This window comes from Phoca vitulina, unplaced genomic scaffold (assembly GCF_004348235.1).
Source record: "Phoca vitulina isolate PV1807 unplaced genomic scaffold, GSC_HSeal_1.0 scaffold5, whole genome shotgun sequence".
Taxonomy (NCBI): Eukaryota; Metazoa; Chordata; class Mammalia; order Carnivora; family Phocidae; genus Phoca; species Phoca vitulina.
Genome location: NW_022589708.1, coordinates 10,043,433 through 10,064,397, shown reverse-complemented (window position 1 = coordinate 10,064,397; position 20,965 = coordinate 10,043,433). Strand labels below are relative to the sequence as shown.

At 40.6% G+C, this 20,965-nt stretch overlaps 1 protein-coding gene across 1 annotated transcript in view; it reads left to right on the top strand.

Moving 5' to 3' along the window:
• Window positions 1–571: 571 nt before the first annotated feature.
• The window catches only part of ITGBL1 (integrin subunit beta like 1), a 200,409-nt gene continuing 180,015 nt past the window's right edge, over window positions 572–20,965 (top strand). Inside the window, exons 1-2 of the mRNA XM_032402668.1 lie at window positions 572–669; window positions 1,517–1,734. Coding sequence (XP_032258559.1) covers window positions 572–669; window positions 1,517–1,734 — 316 coding nt within the window. The remainder of the gene's footprint in view (window positions 670–1,516; window positions 1,735–20,965) is intronic.

Sequence of the window (20,965 nt, the reverse complement as noted above, 5' to 3'; positions counted from 1 at the left end):
TGTGCTTGCCCCCCCAACCACTCATACCCCGAGCAGTACACCTTCTTACAAAGCCTCTGGTGAAAGTAATTCCCCACTCAAGTGCTCACACCCACATTGTCACCAGCCACCCCCTTCCCCTTCACATCTAGGGGACTACTTTATCTGTCTCTTTAATTAATCATCCAGCCCAAATATTCCCTTGTCAAATATTTCTGGGGCCTACACTTGAAGAAAGAGACGATTTTCATAAATCTGTGAACAGGACCTTTTTTTTTTTTTTTTTAATGTCAAAATAAACCATCTGCTTGTACAACTGTTTCTAATTACTTCCCTGCCTAGACTCTGCACTTGAGGGGTTTGGTACCAGCACCCCGCCCAGAGCGGTGCCGCTGCCCAAATCCTCGCAGGCAGCTCATCACGGCACTTGCGGCTCCCGGTAGAGGCCCGACCTGCACGCCCTGGTGTCTGTGTGTCCGTCCGCAGGCGGCCTGCGGGTGGCACCTCTCCCCGCCGCAGCCCCCCGCCCCCCCCCCACCGGGAGCCCCCCCCAGCAGGAGCGCAGCTCTGCCGCCCAGCCCCGGAGCTCAGCATGCGTCCCGCCGCCTTCGGGAACTTCTTGCTGCTGGCGTCCTCCCTTCTCTTCGCGGGGCTCTCAGCTGTTCCCCAGAGCTTCTCGCCATCTCTGAGGTAAGCCTGGTCTGTTCTTCTTTGAGAGGAACCTGCCCTGCTTTGCGTGGCAGGGCTCAAGTCTGCAGGATGGCTGCCCTAAGCCCAGCGCAGTTAGGAAGTTGGACCCGGGGTAAACTGTTTTCAACCTGTTCCTATTCCTTTCCGTCTGTCTGCACCGTCTGTTGCTTCACGTCTGTCCTTTTACTTTTCCTTCGGGAAAATACCGTGAATAAATATAAATATTTAACTTCTTCCTATTTTAATAACTACCAGGAGCAACTTCTGCCATGAGACTAAGGTAATCCTTTGTGTACCTGGGGTGTGCTCGTACCCTATAAGGCAGAATATTGCACAGGGTCTGTATTACATTATTGTATTGCATTTTGAAAGAGACTGTGGGACACATAACGATAACTAAACTTTTTAAAAGTATAGTTTCTAAGCACTGCTCAATGCAGATTTTCATAAAACGGCTGCCCCTGGCCATCAGCTAGCAATGGGACTTTTTAAAGAGTACTGAAAAGTCAGCCAAATGTCATACTTTGCATTCGTTTGCATTTAATCTAAATGTGCATATAAGATTCAGTGGCAAGCCACCAAGAGGCAGGGCTGGATCACCTCTGTCCACTTGGAAGGCAGTCCTATTCCTAGGTGTGCAGGTCACCCCTCAGACATTTTGGGTCATGGTCATTTCTCTTGTGGTGGCCCATGGGTGGCCCGCAGAGGAACGTGGAACCTCAAACTTCCTTCCTGTGAAGTTGGACGTCGCCACACAGGGGTGCACTGGGGGGAAACGGGGGCTCCGAGTAACTGGGGCAGTGTCTGCTCTTGACCGCGGCCCTGCTGTGGTTTGTCGCCCTTGCAGGAGTGCGACTGGTGCCGCGTGCAGGCTGTCCCGGGCTGAGTCGGAGCGCCGGTGCCGGGCGCCCGGGCAGCCCCCAGGGGGCGCTCTGTGCCACGGCCGCGGCCGCTGCGACTGCGGGGTCTGCATTTGTCACGTGAACGAGCCCGGCGTGTACTTCGGGCCCCTGTGTGAGTGCCACGAGTGGGTGTGCGAGACCTACGACGGGAGCACCTGCGCAGGTAAGGGGCACCGGCGCACTGCGGGCGTCCGGGCGTCCGGGGCGCACTGCCGGCGGGGCTTTCCGCCACTTCCCGGGGAGAGCCGCAGACGGACTCTGGGAAGTGACTGCCTCGCGCGGGGATGCCTAACGCCCCGCCGCTCTGCAATCACGTGCTGCAACACTTTCCTCCGCCCTAGGGTCCAAACTGAAGCGGAAATAATATTGGTAAGATTCACTCACTTAATGATAACTCTCCTTATTACAGACTAAACCTCCCAACTTCCCCACAAAGGAAGTCCGTCTGGTGGGCTCCTCTACCCCAATCACGAATGTTAGTCGTATTTGCAGAACATAAGCCTGGATTTTCTTTTTACCAAGGAAAAGCAGGAGAATATTATTTTCCCAAATTCCGGGGGCGGGGGCAGCAGATTGTGTCTTTGATTTGCCTTCTTATTCTTAGGGTATTGTTCACTGATAGCAGTGTGTATCAGAGAACGATAACAAGGAAAAAAGTAAGCAGATCCATACTGACTTAGAAGCGATTGCTTTGGTATTGGTTTAGCTGCTTGAATTTTTCAGCTGCAGTGAAACTTGGTATTTTGTAAGGGTGCAGTAAAAATAAATTCATTTCTCTTGTACATTTTTAAGGAGTGATTGAGGTTGTGATATTGGAATGGGTCAAGATATTTCTTGGTAGAGAACACCCCTCGCCTATACCAGTTTCACGGGGACATGCCATTTACTGGGGCCAGACCCTCGGTTGGGTCACTGGGAATGATATAGGCGCTCCGTTAGTAAAAGGACAACACGATGCATTCCAACCAGGGTTTGGCAGATTTGTAGGGGAAAAAAAATTCACAACTTGTTTTACCCAGGATGTCGTTAAGAATAAGAGTCCAACACTAACAGAGGTGAAGAATGAGTTTATAGCAGAGTGGTTTTTTCTGGGCCCCTGGGCCCAGAAATGCATAGTGAGAGTATTTAATATGCACACCGCTTGGCAGTGGAAAGTAATCATGTCAGTAATTTGGAGGGGCACAGGTGCTTCTCTGTGGCTGGTTTACCCTGTAAAGGCTGGGGCTCAACCCTTTAAAAATACTGAACACCACAGCTCGTTATTTTAATGGTGTCTGTCCCACAGGCTGCAGTATTATTAAGGGCAGCCCTTTGGAATGAAAGCTAAGTATTGTCTCATATTTCATTCCAAATCTGACTGTTACTTGGCTTCTCTTGGCTTGTACTCCCTCCGGCAAGGTCTCTTCAATATCATGAGTTCTGAACACATTTTTTCAGGGCATTTTTGAGTTGTTCTTTCATTGGAAAAGTAAGAGGTAGGATGCAGTCTTCAGCTGGCGAAACTAGTTATGGGTGCCATCAGATAAAACTTCCCCGTTGAAGAAGCTTGTCTGGGTCCTTTCTGTGAAGCTCTGGCCTCACAGAGGGAATGCTATGGCCTAGAGTGCTCTTGTTGGTCCCCCATGGAAAGTGAGTCGTTGTTTACCCTTAACATCTTAGTCACTGCATTCTTTCCTCCCTGATACAAATGCAGGACTGAATCATGCATGGTTTTGTTTGCATATGTACACATTCCCGTGGAAGGCAAGATGCTTCTCTTTATTTCAAGGCTGAATGAAATAACTGTGTTCGTTTTCCATTCTCCTCTTTGTGACTGATGCCCATCGAGGCTTGCTCCACCGGGCCTGGTGCGGGATCTGCCCCTGCAAATGCTCTGAGATCATTTGCCAGGCCAGTGCGATCTTTCCACACAGCACGGTCATGGGGCTGCCTCAACAACTCGCCTGCTTGTTCTGCTCTTCAAATGTAGCTTCTCAATTCTGCCTTCAAGAAAAAGTTCCTATGTTGTAGCTAGTAAGACAGAAACATAGCAGGTTGTCTTCTATGTTTTTATGTGCACCTGGGCCTTTACCTCTGTGGTGTGTTCTAGAAATAGAGTAGCTTTCAGGGACCTCCATACCCCTTCGAGGAAAATAAAACCCTGCTCTGATAGTGTATCATAGAATGGTTAATACTCTGGGCTCTGGGGGAAGATTTCCAGGAGTCAAATCCCAGCCCCACCACGTAACAGCTGTGTGAACTTGGGTGATTACTGAAACTTTCTGAGCCTCGATGTCTTCATCTATAAAATGGGAATAACAACAATACCTACCTTACAGGATTGTTGTGAGCTCTGGCACATGTAAAACTCTTAGAATAGTGTTTTCCACAAAGTGCTCAATACATATAAATATGCGTATAGGCATATAACAAATTATTATAGATGCACAAAGGTGAGCTAGGATGGATGGGTGGATGGGTGGACGGATGGGTGGATGGATGGGTGGATGGGTGGACGGATGGGTGGATGGATGGGTGGATGGGTGGATGGATGGGTGGATGGATGGGTGGATGGGTGGATGGATGGGTGGATGGGTGGATGGATGGATGGATGGATGGATAGATAGATAGATAGCCTAGCTTTGTATTTGTTGGACATTTGGTGCAGTGAGAGCAATTTTCTTAATGTAGCCTGGGCCTGTTATTGATCCAAAGCTAAAAAGGTCGAGCAAGGATAGCTATTTTGGCCCAGCCTGAGAGCAGCTCTATTCGATACACCATGCCCTTTTAAAGTTGGGATAAGAATCCATTGGGATTCTTATACTGTGAATCATAAGAAAGATACTTGTTTTAGTTTGAGCCTGGTCGAAAGTGATTACATTTATATTAATGTATAACTAATGTATAATCCAGTGTCTACTTGTTCATGGCACATGAATCTTCCTTGGACTTTTATAGTGTAAAGGTCTGGCGCAGAGATTATTCCTGTGTGTGGGGTGGTCAAATGAGAAGTAAACTAATTTGGGTGGAATATTTCTTTGAGAAGAGTACAGTGTTTGGTTACAGAAGAACAAACTTTCAGCTAATATTGCAAGGCATCCCTGAATAACCCCCTTAACAGGTATGATTATACTTAAATAAAATATTGTGTTCTTTTAAGATCTTTTCTGATCACTTTTGAAATATATCACTTAAAAGAGTTTCAGTTTTAGTGACTAGGAAGAGCTAATTGAATTGAACTTAGCAAATACTTATGAGGTGCTCTATATTTACTAGACTCTCTGCTGTTGAAGGGGTATAAAGATGAAGACAATATGACAACTTCCCATTGAGTAGGGAGATGAAAATACTAAATACCTATAATGCAATGCAGAATATCATTTCTACAAACTTCTATGAGAGTTTTATTGAGGCAGGAATTAAATATTGTGGCTAAAGTTCTTGAGAAAGAGGTAGCCTTTGACATAAATCTTTATGCATAGGGAGGTTTTTAGTCCAAAACGTGGACTGTTGGAATTCTGAGGGAAGAAAAATCCAAGCAGTGGTTTAGAGGCAGAAAGGCATGTGGTGAGTGTGTTTGGGGACCAGTGAAGTATTCTAGGTTTGGCCTGGCTGGATCTTAGGGCTGTGGGGAAAGTAGTTGTAGATATTTTGAGTTACAGTTGCACACATTGTTGAGAGCTTTGAACTTGAATGTGAAGTTTGTGCTTGTCAGAGCCATGGAGTGGTTTGAACATGGGAGCTTTGATTAGTACTCTGACTCATGAAAAGTGACAGGGTAGGGTGCTGGAGGGCAGGGGAGGTTGGGGTAGACACTTGATGGGGATGAGCTCAGTTTAGAGACTATTTCAATTCTAGCCCATGGGAGAGAGTAAGATAGAACAATGATGAATTTTAAAGACTGTTGAAGATACAATCAACATGCTTTAGAACCCAAGGATGAGTAAGATGGTCAATCAGTGACTGGGCATATGAGAGAACTGATAGAGTAAGAGTCAGGAGAAAGAACCAGATAACTCCTAATCAGTGGCTAAGACTCTTTACTAAGGAAAGAAAAATGCTTATTTTTAATCTGAAATTGCTATAAAATGAAGAATTATCAGTAGCAGAATGAGTCTGGACTTGACTGGCAGTGGATCCAGGACTAGATGGATCACGTCTGAACTGTTAACTTGGGTTCAATTGCTTATATCCTTAACCTTGAGCCAGTCATCTGATTTCTCTGAAACTTAGATTCTTTTTTTTTGTAACATCTTTATGGATATAAAGAACCTTGTGTCCTGCATTGTATTATTCAGAATAATTTTTATGTTTATGTATAAATACATTTAATATCCATGTAATTATGCATTTATACATTTATTCAGACTGTGTATAAAACATCCTTATAAACATTGATTTATGTACATAAACATACACAATATACAAATAATTAAAATACATGGAAACACCCCTAATATATAAATATTAACAATTTTTTTCTTGCAGATATTTTTGACTTTGACACTGCTAAATAAATAGTATGAGAATTGCATGTGATTATTCATGAGAACTGGACTTTCTGGCTCTTTATAGTCTGTCTTAGGACTGATCTGCTTTTCCTCACAGTTGTGTTTTTCTTGAATAGTTGAGTAATTCCCTCCAAGCCTATTTTGCGGAATCACTCTTCGGTTTTTCCTTTCTTAGTTATTTTCCATTTTCCATCTTCTCTGCCTTCCTTCAAACCATATTCCAACTTACTTGCCCCCTCCTTTAACTCTGTCCAGCTCCCCTTGGTACTTCCCATTCTTGCTTCTTCTTTATATCCCCTCTGCACCCCTGCGTGGGGCACCACACACGTAAGAGCACTGTCTGTTCTTTAACACCCCGTCCAGTAAACGATTGTGTTGAACAGACTCACTGCAGTTTCCACATTGCTTCCATTCATGTGTTTTCATCATGGTCTTAACATGTCCATAGTTTTGGAGAACATACTCAGGAGTTCCCTACCACTAGCTCACTCCCTTCATGCAGGCCTCTTTTTTTTTGTGAGTTCTACTCTCTTAAGCTCATCCATTTTGGATAAATGCACCCTCTCTTACCTCAAGTGACACATAAAAATTAAAGATTTTCATCTTCACTTTCTCTCAACTGTACTGCTTTATTTGGACCCAATACTCTGCCGTTCTACTGTAGAGACTGAGATACCTTGTCCTTGGACTTGGTCATCCCCACACCTTGATAATCTAGAAGAGCGTATTTATAACATTAGGGTGTTTAGATCAAATAGTGTCAATGTGAGAGGTTCAGTGGTTATTTTGCAAGTAGAATTTCCCCAGAAAGAGAAGGGAACATCTGAGAGCAAACTTACTTGTTACAAATTTTAAATTTGCAAAGTAAAAACCTCTTTCATAGGGTTCTTGGAAGTTTTCCATATATTTTGAGACATGATGACATCCCATGTCTCTTAGTATCATAACCCCAAAAAGCTGCTCAGCTTTCTGGGCCTCAGACATAGGTTGGGAAATCTGACCTTTGAAGGAGTCATGTGATTAGATTGGGTCCAACCATAAGGAAGATGTGGTATATATATACACAATGGAATATTATGCAGCCATAAAAAAACCCCTGAAACCTTGCCATTTGCAAGGATATGGATGGAACTAGAGGGTATTATGCTAAGCGAAATAAGTCAATCAGAGAAAGACATGTATCATATGATCTCACTGATATGAGGAATTCTTAATCTCAGGAAACAAACCGAGGGCTGCTGGAGTGGTGGGGGGGGGGGAGGGATGGTGTGGCTGGGTGATAGACATTGGGGAGGGTATTTGCTATGGGGAACGCTGTGAATTGTGTAAGACTGATGAATCACAGACCTGTACCTCTGAAACAAATAATACATTGTATGTTAAAAAAAAAAAAAAAAAGAAGATAGTAGGAAGGGAAAAATGAAGGGGGGGAAATCGGAGGGGGAGACGAACCATGAGAGACTATGGACTCTGAGAAACAAATTGAGGGTTCTAGAGGGGAAGGGGTGGGGGCTGGGCTCACCTGATGATGGGTATTAAAGAGGGCACGTATTGAATGGAGCACTGGGTGTTATATGCAAACAGTGAATCATGGAACACTACATCAAAAACTAATGTTGTAATGTATGGTGATTAACATAACATAACAAAATAAAATAAAATAAAAGATTGGATCCAACCAGATAATCCAGAATAATCTTTCCATTTTAAGATCTGTAATTTTAATCACATTGGCAAGGTCCCTTTTCCCATGTAAGCTATTTACAGGTTCTAGGAACAAGGATGTGGACATCTCTGGGGGCCCTTAGTCTTCCTACCATACCCATCCTTCTGGGAAGTGCAAGAAGAATGCTACAGTGTATGAATGGCAAGAGAGAGCGGTTCCAACCCCCCTTAGTACCTGGCTGTTCTTACACTTCATCTAGGATGCAAGTACTGAGTCTTTTTCTTCTTTCCAGAGCTCATCTTCATGTTCTAATTTCCCTGCCCCCAGTCTTTCCCACACCAGTGCTGATAAGGAACTCCAAGCTTCTGGTCCAGATCATGAAGAGTGACTGATACCAGCAGTTGCCTACGTTCAATGCCTGACATTATCACTTGCCAACTCTGGAGCTCTGGGCAAGTTAATCAAATGTTTGCCGCTCCTGTTTCCTTATTTATGAAATGGGCTAATAATATTATCAACGGGGATAATAATTATGCTAAAACACATGAGTGATTAGTCAGTCACTGGAGTTATATGCTTACTTATGTCAGAGGCCCCTCTTCTACCCTAGGTCCTAAGATATTAACTACCAAAGAAATTATTTTCTTTCCACATTATATCTTCCTCTGGGTTTAAGCCTATGTTCATCTTTCCTCCTTTGACGATCAGTGAAATTTTGGAACTATCTCCCTTCAGACAACATGCCTGCTCCATAGTGGGTCATGTTCCAGCTTGCTGGATGTCTAAGATTTTGACCCTAGTTTCTGTCTTTGTCTCAGGAACTTGACTTTTGTGTTCTTGTCCCTGAAATCTTCACTCTGATTTACGGTTCTAGAGCCATGCCCTAAATAGTGTGTGAATAGTATTTGAATCTGGAATTTTTAGTCATTTTCTTTACTCGAAACCCTAAGATTTCTGCACATTTGCAGAGTTTACACTCAGTGCTTTGCTGCTGCTGATTCTTACCTCCACTGGGCTGTTCCTTCATCTCCTCCAAAGCATTGATCTCAAGTGGGTTGATCCCAGAACCCACTTCTTCAACTTACAAAAATGGGAAAAGCAACACAATGCATAACAAAATCAAAATAACTTACCTTCGCAGAGTTGTTGAGTATTCAGTAAACATTACTGAATGTTCTGGAGACACTGGAGATGGGGTAATTTAATCACAGATATGTAAACAACTTAAGATTGAATAGTAATCATTCTGGTTCTTAAATCTCCCAGTTTTTTCAACCACTCCTCCTTCTTAGAGCTATGTGTGGACATGGATGAAATTCTGGGTCAAGAGTTGTAAGCGGAGGTGTAGGCGAACTCAAAGGGAGCTGACTCGCAGGAAGGTATTTGTTTTGCCCATCTGCCCTTCTTCCTGCCTAGAATGTACCTAGTTCCAGCAGCCCCTTTGGATCCAGAGAAGAACATGGCGGCCACCTATGAGGATGGCAGGAATCCTGGCTTTTGGAGAGGCCATGGAGCTGCCACCCCAGTCCTGGACTGCCTGCTTCTGGACTGCTTTTGCACATAAAAATAATAAACTTTTGCTTAAGCCCCTGTCATTTGGGGGTTTTCTGGCAGCTAAATGTAACCCTATATGAAACAACGGTTTTATTAAAAAAAGTTCAAGTCTATTAAAATTGGGGAAGAGTAGCATTTGTATAGGGGTTGAGAGCTTGAGCTCGTGACACCAGTAGGGCTGGGTTCCATGCTGCTTTACCTGCTATGTGGACTCCAGTAGTTTTGGTAAATTCTGTAAGACTCAGTTTGTTCATCTCTAAAATGGGATATAATGAACACTCTGGGGAGAGTTACTGAAAAATTTAAGTGGGAAAATACGCATGATGCGTCTAATAAAATAGCTGATATAACTGTTACTCTCAATGGGAGTTGTTATTACCATTATTAACCTAGAATCTCTAAGGGGATTATGCTAAGGCGAAAGAGACTATGTCTTTGCTTTAAGTGTATTTACTAGTAATTGAATGACCAGTAATGGATGTGTAGTCCCTGTACCTGTTTATATATTCAGCATATAATGCTTTTTTGCCTAGATATTTTTATGGGGGCATTATTTCTATGAGAAGATGTAATTTTTTCAAAATCTGGTTACCAGAAATTCAATTACCAGAGAGAACACACATGGTTTATGTATTTAAATATTTTTTAAATTATCCATTTATTTATCTGTATTTAAAATTTATTAAACCATCACACATGTCCACTACAAAAACTCAAACAATACGTAAACGCATAGATAAAAGCACAGTGAGGTTGCATTTTATGCAGAGAAGAGATTCTACATCAGCCCCAAATCAGACATTTGAAGTTTAAACGTTACCCTGACAAATCTCCGAGGAAGGCTGTGTGTTCAAGTTAATTACTCCATCCCTCAGTCTAGCATGGTAAATACTAGTAAATGAGTGTTTATTCAATGGCTGTTTCTGTGTTTACTCCATTTTTGGTTTTTGGCTGGATCTGAGAGGAGTCGTAGCTGGATCATTCTTTTGGGGGCCCTCAGCTCACCAGGAGACGCACAGCAAGAACATCAGCCCATGGAAGTCCCATCTCTTTCACAGTCCCTCTTCTTTCACAAGCCCCACCTGGGGCTTCCACTCATTGAATGGAATGACAGAATCTCTACACTATTTAAATCATTATTCCACCTTCCTTTATTGCCAAGTATTTACCTTCAATGCCTAAGCACATATAATTGAGTTCAGGTGAGTTAAATATGTGTGTGCTGTGAATCCTCCTTAGTCTGGTCTTCAGCATAACCTCTGGAGGTAATCAATATTTAAGCGTAGGGTGCATACTTGCCTGTTTTCCCGTGGTTATGTACACGCGTGTGTTGTAAACATGTGAACGCACACTCGCCCAGGTCTGTTTCTTTCCCTCTCTTGCTTTTTGTCCCCTTAAGAATTTATCACAGCCCTCATTCTAGCTTAATAATATATACGATTAAGAATTTTAATAGGTATATGATGTCCTGTAGTAGGGATATATTGCTTTATTAAATGATTTGCCCATTAGTGAACATCCTGATTGCTTCCAGTTTTTGTTATTGTTGTTTTATTTTTTGATATAGGAGGGCTTTAAGCAGTATTTTCAAACTCCAATTTAAAATTGTGCACAGACCTTTGTACACGTATGTGCACGCAGCTCTGTATCTCCCTTGTTCTTGCGTGGACACACAGACATTTCCACTAAGAAGAGTGAGCTGGGTCCCCAAGTACACGTGAGGGAGTCGTCAGCCAACAGAACTGTTAATAAAAGTGTCTTCATACATTGCTAATCTTGGCAAAGGGAAACTTCAAATCAGGTAGAACTGGGAGATCTGAAACCTTTGTCCTTAGGGAAATTTAGATCCCAAGCCTGGTGTGGGAGTCAAGGTCAAGAGTCACATCTGTAGAGGAGAAATACGGTACAGCAGAGACTGAGAATACCTGGGGGATTTACCCCCGCATGGGTAAATTCTCAAACTATTTTCCATTAACTCTAAAATTGATAAAGATAGAGAGCTACAAGGAGGTTGCAAATCTCATTTTCTTTGGAAAAGAGTGCTTTGTCTTTTCAAGGATCACATTTCCTGGCAAATAAGAAACTATATTTTGTAATAGAACTCATTCTTCTGTCTATTCTAAATCGTCTTACTTAAGGCTGGGTAGAAGAATGATGGCTTTATAAAGGGAAAAGAAAAACAAGATCTTTATAAGGATGCTCACTGGCTTGATCTTGTGTCACCTCAGTCCTAACTTACGCTGTAAGACAAGTTTCTCTGCTAAGAGCCTATCATCCTAATTGTATATAGTCACTAGTTCAAACATCAAATTATTCCAAGTGAATAGTTACCACTCTAGTTTTCTGTTTTACTGTTTTATCTGGATACTTCCTGGGGAAAGGCAGGCCAAAAAACATTTTTTTTTTAAAAGAGGTCAATGAGTTTTGATATTGCTTTGAAACTTCTCTTAGGTAAGGCCTTAACTGTAAATCATGATTTAGTCAATGGGAGAGAGTAAGGAGCCAAAATCAGAAAATCAAAACATGGTAAATGTATTTCCTTATTGGCCATTACTGCTCTTTCAAAGCTATCATTTTCTGCTGTGCAAAATAGTTAGACAAAACTAGTTATTTTTCTAAACAAAATGACTTGGCCACGTAAGCCTTTTCCTCTCCAAAATACGAAAGACAAGTTACAGTTTTTTTTTTTTTCTTTTTTCTTTTTGCTTTTTTGGTCAACATCATTAGTTATATAAGCTCCAAGAGTCATCTTGACATGAAATAATTCATTTGTTTTAAGAAGGAAAATATTTGGTTCTAGCTGTGTCCTGGATAGACTTCAATTGCCTGCTTGGATGGATTTGAGCTTTAAAATTAATGCTGTGTTAGTAATAAACAAGAATAATGGGAAAATATCTATTTCTATTTGAGTATGCTTTGCTGGAAAATATCTTTGTACGTATGAATTCATTTAATTCTCATATAACTTTTAAGAGGTAGTCAAAATTGTTATTCTCCAGCTATCGTATTAAGGAACCCTGAGAAAAATTTGCCCCCCAAATCAGTAGGAGGCTTCTCCTTAAGCATATTAAAGTTGTCCTGAAACCACATATTTAGGGAAAATATTTTCATGAACTTGGAGTCCTGAAATAACATAGTTTTGAAGGACCTCATTTTTATATTTAAAAATATATCTTCTGTTGATTTTTTTCTTGGAAGAGCATATTTTCATTCTCATTTCTGCATTATGCCAGAGATAATGCACCTAAAAGCTCCAATACTGGGCAGAAGAACACTTTATTCATTTAATATCAAAAGAAGTCCGGGTAGCAGAAAGCACTGGGACTGTCATACCAACAAAGCATTTCTCTCAGCTGTAATTGATGTTCTTAGAGTGATTGCATTTAGCACCAACTCTTATCAAAATAAGCGTTCTCCGGAGTCAGCAAGGGGAGAAACTTTTCTATAACCTTTGATTTTCCTGGCCTATAAAAGTGAAAGAAAATGTAGATAGGAGAGTTGAATATATATTTGTTACTTTCATGAACATTTACTAGTGTTATTTTGGCTATTAAGAGTAAATCACATTTTGGGGCACCTGGGTGTCTCAGTCCATTGAGTGTCTGACTCTTGATTTTGGCTCGAGTCATGATCTTGGGGTTGTGGGATCGAGCCCCACATGGGGCTCTGCACTTGGTGGGGAGTCTGCTTGAGATTGTCCCTCTCCCTTTGCCCCTCCCCCCTGCCCTGTGCTCACTGTCTCTCAAATAAATAAGTCAATCTTTAAAAAAAAAGAATAAATCACGTTTGAGATTATCTTTTGCTCTTCTAAAATTATTTATAATATGAAATCCAGACTTTCAAATAACATGCAATTTTTAATACATGTATAACATTTTTGAGAACAAACCAATGGGAATTAGCAGAAATGCACGGTGAAGGAAGACAAGTGTCTATAGAAAAGTGAACAGTTCTGACTGGATCATCACAAGGGTGTACTTTACTCTTTGGAGGTGGGTATGTCACTCATCAATCTGCCTAGGATTCTTGAAATTCTACTTCTATATTTCATCCCTACTAATACCTACTAATACGCTAGATGTAGAATTTTAAGACTTAGGAATGGCAAAGCACTGATCTGTTAATAATATAGTCTCTTTTGAAGTTAGTAATCTTTCCTTTGGGAAAGCTAAGTGAGCAGGTTTGCATAGGATGGAAATGCAGATGCACACTGCTCTGGAAAGTGCCTGGGAATTGGAATTAAAAAGCAAAACAAATTGTTTTTTCTCCACTGTTGTTACTTATTGTGTGACCTTGCATAAGTCACTTGGCTTCTCTGAGCTTCAGTTAAATCCAACGAACATTTATTAAACATCTCCAAAAAGATGACAGGGCATTGGTAGCTGGGAGATTGGAGCCATCAGAAAGCAGCAGGTGCTGAATCCAGTGTCCTCTGTTTCAGGAAAGGGGTGGAAAGATTTTCCTTTCAGACAGTTGACCGCTACAGAGAGTCGTCCTATGACCTTCCGCTTGCCTTGAAAGCTTTACTTTCTGAGAATTTTAAGAACTCTCACTCTCATAAATTATTATTTAATGAGTGCCCAATGCCTACGATACCTGCATGCTGTTGTAATATAGGCATTAACATTCTATAAAGTAGACTTGGCGTTTGTTAAATTCCCAACTATCGGCACATAGCCTATTAAAATATAATAAAAGAATTGTTGTGTGCATCTTGAAGTATACCCCCAAAATAAATATTAAAAGCCATATCAAAACCATAATAGTCAAATCAAAAACCACGACAGTCTCTGCTGCCCTCTATGTGGAAGAGAACTGGTCAAACTAATGAGAGAACCGAGCATGAGTTAGAGTAACCACTGGTGAATGATGTGTATGGGGTTATTCGGAGGAAATAATGATGGTTTGGAAAATAATTCCTTTCTAAAAGGGCAACATTATATGGGATACACTTTTAAAAACGTCTGTTTAATTGTAATGATCTTATAGTGTTATTATGGAATCGAGAGAAGGTAAGGTAACACAGTTACTATTTATTTAGGATTTGCTATATGCCTCTTGTGTTAAATTCTCACAGTAAACCTACTGGGTGGGTCGTCTTGCCATTCTAAAGACAAAGAACTGAGCCTGAGAAAGATTAAATGGAATGTTTAAGATCATACTTGTCCGACACCAAAAGCTGTGCCATCAGTCACTCTTGTATTGACCTACACCATTTAGCACAGTGCCACCAGGTAACAGAGGCCCAAGAATACTTACATTCCTTTTCTGCGATTTCCGATGAGTGTGTGCGGTATTAATCCACAATAACCAAGTGCTTTTTCCATGCGCAAAACTGTGAGAGGCAGAACAGCGAGGATATTGAAGGAGAAGGATAAATAATTAACTTCCCCATGCCTCTCTTTACTCCTCTCCAGGTATTATTATGAGAGTAAAGACTCAGGAAAATCCCTGGCTCATCGTAATCGCTCATCAGCAGCTATTCTTATTGTTGTTATTGATCTTATTATCAGGCCTCTCCCATATCACTGCAATTATATTATGCACTCCTCAAGGGCAGCAGTGCATTTTCTCTAATATTGTGTCTTAGGACTTCATTGTTATTGCTGCAAGAATGCTGAATTACAAAGTACCCCCAAATTCAGTGGCTTACCAGAAAACACCAAAACCAATCTTTTTTTCTCCCTCTTGGGTGTGTAGTTCAGCTATGACTCAGCTGGGCAAGGCTGGATTCCAGGGTGTGGGCTGAGCTCCACGTTATTCTTATGCTGGCGGGGTATGCTTTTGTCGTGGTGGGTCACAGAACCACTAGAGGATGAGGGAATACTCGGTGTTCCTTAAGGCCTTGAGTCACTTGCACATTATGTCCACGCACTGTTGGGCAAAAGGAGTGACATGGTCAAGCCCCGTATCTGTGCCCTGCCTTCTCTTGGACTCCGCAAGGTGTCAGGGCGGAAGGGGATTCAGCTGTTGACAGCAATTATTCTATCAGCCACAAGATTTGACATAGGTATTCCAATGTCGTGGCTCCTCAGTGAAATTTGTGATTGATGTGATTGTAAATATCTGATATTTAAATTTAATTTGGAGGTAAATATGTTTCAGTTTTAAATGTAACCATATTAATTATACAGTAAATTATATTGATTTTTCTGAAGGGGTAAGAAAATTAAAAAGAGAAGAGCAAAAATATATCCAGAAGCTAATCTCTAGTGAGGGAATTCATAAGAAAATCTCATAAAAATGAATTCCCTAAATATAGACTTAATGTCCTGTGAGTCAAAGGGGAAGTGTTTCTTTCCATTGTACTTAAATATACCCAATCTGTCATTTTATGACATCTTTCAGCAGGTCTTTGCATAAATGCATGCTCCAAATGCTATAAAACACAGTGGTTTTATGAAAACCAGAATATTGATCTATGTCATGAGGCAGGTTAATAGCTGTCTGTTTTCATATGCACACCTAGTAAGCCACTTATCTACTTTTTGCTAAATTATTCGTTTTAATTTTCATACATTTTCTACTTTAAAAGAATGTTTTATGTAGAATAATGTGTTTGGTTACTTGAATAAGCTGTTTTTGGAATTTATCTTCTGAGAACTTCAGAAGAACAGTGGAATCAGTCAGCATATTTGATGTTACTCAGATTTCTGTTTTTCAGATTTTAAACTACAATAGAATTCACTTATTGAAGATGACAAGAGAATGTAAACAGTTTTAGATCCTGTGAGCTGTCCCACAGCCATTGATTGGTCGGTCAACCATTGTAAACTGAAAACACCATTAGGTAGATCATTAACTTAATAGAGAATGTATTTCCTGTTTCTAATGAGGAACTATAGATCCTTTAGGGATTAATTTTTCATAAACTTTGATTTTGAAATTCAAAATACTTACAGTTTTATTGGAAGTCCATATTAGTATAAATATCTTTGACAAAAATATGTGTGTAATTATTAGAAAGTGTATCTGTATAAATTGGTCACTATCTAAGAGTTGAAACTCTGGGGGTGCCTGGGTGGCTCAGTCGGTTAAACTTCTGACTCTTGATTTCAGCTCAGGCCATGATCTCAAGGTCATGAGATCAAGCCCCACGTCAGGCTCCACACTCAGTGTAGAGTCTGCTTGACATTCTCTCTCTTCTTCTCCTTCTGCTCCTCACCCACTCAAACAAATAAATAAATAAAATCTTAAAAAAAAAAAAAGGAATTGAAGCTCTGAAAGTGGACTGCTTTCTCATATATAAAGATCCAAGAATTTATATGTAAAGATATAAAACAGAAGATGTACATATTGGTATTGTATGTGTATAATTATTATGTGATTTTTATCTTCAGTTACCAGGTATTTTTTAAGCAATTACTATGAATTAGACCCTGCATTGGTAGCTGTAGAGGGGTTATACAGATGAAAAGATACGAGTCTTTTTCTTAGGAAATGGAGTGGTAGGTTTGAAATATAGTATAACGCAGTATTAAAGAGGTACAAAGTGGCATGCCTATGAGGAGTCTGAGCTGTTTGGAAAATAAGGAAGATATTAACTAGTGGATATGGGAGGATTGGCATTCCAGCCAGAGGGAGAAAATAAGCAAAATCTGAAGGTGAACGTCATGGACACTGGTCTTGCTCGCTTAGGTCAAAGGGTGCTTTCAGAGGAGTTATCAGGGAGAAGTCTGCAGAGATAATTGGGAGCAGCTCATAGGGAGCCTTTCAGTACCAAAAAAATGACTGTGGACAGCCCTTGGCAGATAATGGTGAGCAGAGATTGGCTTTTCTAGATGGAAATATCAGGGACATTGCTGTCACGATAAATGAAAAGACAAAAGTTTTTAAGTGGACAGAACAATGAGAAAGCTATTTTAATGGCCAATGGTGAAAACTAAGAATATTCTGAGTTATGGTGGTGACCATAGAAAGAAAAAGCAAAAGGTAGGAGGATGCTCAGTAGATTGATTTGATGGAATTGGCAGGAATTGAGGGTGGAGCTGGGGAGGTAGGGGCAAAGCTTATTCGGTAAATGTAAACTGTTGTGGTCATATTGGTTTCCAAATATTCCAAGTCCTGCAACCTCCCTCCCTACATTCCCCCAGAGACACCTGGGCCTTTTCCTACTTGGAAATGAAAGGGTTAAGTCTCTGCTTACCAGAGAACTCCTGCCCTCCTTTGGTGTTCAGCACTGGTACTTCTTCCTCATTCCTGGTTAAATACTTCAAATATCTGCCACCTGGGAGAGTAGCAGGGGCCCTGTCAGGGACATCCACAGGACATTGAGAAGGGAATGTTTCTGAGGGCAAACGGAGCAGGAACAATGGTTTGTAAAACAGCCATCTGAAGGTGTCCAGTGGTGGCCAAAGGATACATCACCTCCCAAAGATTGCGGTTTATCCCATAATAAATGGGTACTAAGACCCAGAAGACTAGAAAATTTAACGACTCCTGCACAAATTTACCACATCCAGATAAGTTTCTAGTTACTTAAATACATATTTTTATTTTGGGGTGTCTAGGACACTTTGACTCCTTAGACACAGATAACCATTTCTCATTAGGATTGCAAAAGATGAATGAGAAATTAAATTATGGGTTGTATGTTAAACAAACACTAGTTGCAGCTTGTACGTGTAAGGTTTTTCCTATATCCAAAGTAAAATCAGATCTGTCTTGGTAATTATATTTATTATGTAAAAATAGCTTCAGTTTAAGTTCATCAAAATAAAATTCCACGTGAAAATATCAGAAACTTTCTGTTATTCAGAAAAGAAATCTAGGTATTAGTTTTTGTGTACCTCCAATATTTGATTACAAGATGCTATGAAATTTCATTGTAGCATAGAATAAAGTAGGTAAAACCCTTAAATATATTATGAGATGTATGTTATTCTAATAATTGCCTCATGAGTTGCCTTCATATGCTTCTAATGTATAAACTCTAAGATGGAGTAATTCAGGCTTATTTAGTGGGCAGGGGTCTTCCAGATACTCACAGGTGTATCAGGTAGGACACTTTTTGGGGTCCAAGTGATAGAAAACCCAACCCAAACAAGCTTAAGAAAAAAAATTACAATTTACCAGCCCACTTAAATGAATACTTAGGACAGTGTTTCTCAAAGTGTGTTCTTCTCTTTTTAAGATTTTATTTATTTATTTGAGAGAGAGAGCATGGGAAGTAATGGTAAATAGTGCAACATGGGTTTTAATATTTTTAAAGTCTAGACCCCTTGCAGCTTTAAAACTTCATAAGCGTGGCGCCTGGGTGGCTCAGTCGTTAAGTGTCTGCCTTCGGCTCAGGTCATGATCCCGGGGTCCTGGGATCGAGCCCCGCATCGGGCTCCCTGCTCGGAGGAGAGCCTGCTTCTCCCTCTCCCACTCCCCCTGCTTGTGTTCCCTCTCTCGCTGTGTCTCTCTCTGTCAACTAAATAAATAAAATCTTAAAATAAAATAAAATAAAACTTCACAAGCTATTTAATATCAGGTTTAATATTGTATAATAGTAATAATGGTAATCATTCATGCTAATTGCTATTCTCTCCTGGCTATGTTACTATTCATTTATTTAATCAATGCATGTTTAACACTGTAAGGGACATAAGCACATATCTAGTGTTCCACGTTTTACTTAGGTTCATTTTAACACAAAAGTGGTCATTCTGTAGATTTCAAGCGTCAGCTGTTTTTGTTTTTTTAATGCGTTCTAAATTGTATCAACCAAAGGGGGAAGAATATATATAGAAATATGTAAAGAACTACCTAAATACATCTTTAAGGTCATTATTGTAATAAAGTATTCTTTATGATATCTTTTCATAATATCTTTTGCTTCAGGGTAATCCCGGTGATTTTGATAACCCGTCTTATTTTTTGTGACTATATCTTTAATAGATAAAATGTGCAAGTTTAGCACATTACCTGAACACATTAAATTTCATAAGAGAAATGTGTAGTTAGAGCTCCAGGGCAGGTGTTGTGATCCTGTCAAATTGCTCAAGCTAATTTTGAGCCATGTCAGGTCAGTTGCTGGGAAACGTTTGAGGAGCACAGGAAATTATATGGAGCCTGTTGATAACAGCTTGTCCTTATACTGTGACCTAAAATAATACCAAACCTGCCACATTACCAACCTTTTTGCTAAAATAGGATTGGCAGTTTGCACCAACATCACTAAAAAAGAGGAAATTAGAAGGATTTAAAAATATGCTTGCAATTGTTGAAAAGTTGGCAGGGAAAATATAAAGTTGGCAATTATAATTATGTTTGCAAAAAAATTCTTTTGAAAATATATTTAATGCGTAGTTCAATTATTTCAGTTGTGTTTCCAAGTTTGGGTGACCGTAGGTATTAGTTGTGTTTTTCTGTCATCAGTTCCTAAACCCTTCTTCTGGAGAAGTGCATTTCATAAATGTGTCTATTGAACCCGTGTACCAGGTAATTGTCATGCTCGGACAAAGCACTGGCCTAAAGTAAGGAATTTGTATACTTTTCAAGGAAATGAATGTGGGGAACTTACAGAAATACATCCAGTCTCAGCTTACACATTTTATTTCCTTCCTGTTCATTCAGGTTGGAAGGAAGGGTTAACCTCCCTAACTCAGATGGTGCCTAGAAAGATGAATGGTTAACTAGGTTTATGTTCAGTGTGCACTTGGCACAAGATGGGCTGCACACAACCATGCAGAAAGGCTGAGAACACAGGGGTGGTGATAATAGAAATCTTGGGGTTTTGAGGAGGAAATCAAGTGGGCCTTGGCTGGGATAGGAGCAGAGGAAATTGATTGGGGGCCCCAGGAAATGGAGATATTGACATTTGGATTACACAAGCCGTGCCTTTCAGACCAGGGAGCCAGCCCTTGCATGCGCGTGCGGGAGAGTATGTCATTACAAATGAGGCTGGAGTCAAATGAGCAGTAGATTTCTGTATTGGAAGGCATGGTCTTTTCAGAGCAGACTGCTCATTGTTTTGTGTCATTTTAAAGGGAGTAGAGTTCTTAGCTTGATATACATTCAACAGACTCTACATCTTGACTTAAAAGAGTGGATGGCATTTCAGAGTTCATTCCTTGACTTTTAAGTAGGAAGGGGCAGAGGGAGAGGGGGAGAGAGAATCTCAAGCAGACTCCTAGCTGAGCACGGAGCCCAACGTGGGGCTCCATCTCACAACCCTGGGATCACGACCTGAGACGGAATCAAGAGTCTGACGCTCAACTGACTGAGCCACCCAGATGCCCCTAGGTTATAGGCTTTGTAACTAGGAAGACTTAAGCTGACTCCGCTCAATCTTTTAAGATCTATGTCAGGATGTAAAAGCTTCGAAACCTGCCTGACAGCATTCCTTGTCTATAAGCTGAAGAATAGGACATTTTAATTGAGGGTGCTATTCGTTGAGCAGCTACTGTGTGCCCAGACATTATGCTAGGTATCCTAGATATTGCTAATGCAATTCCCACTGCAACCTTTTGGGATAAGCATTACGTGTGTTCTGACAACAGCGATCACGATGTTTCTTCCTTACAGGATTTTGGGCAATAATTAATGACACTAAGCAAACAAACAAAAATCATGTTCCAAAGTAGGGATCAAATTCTACTTCTTTTGAGATGTAATCTATATATAGCTTTAAGATGACAGGGTTTTTTTTTCCCCAACTTCCACCCATTAAATTTTTATGAAACCGTTCCTCATCTATT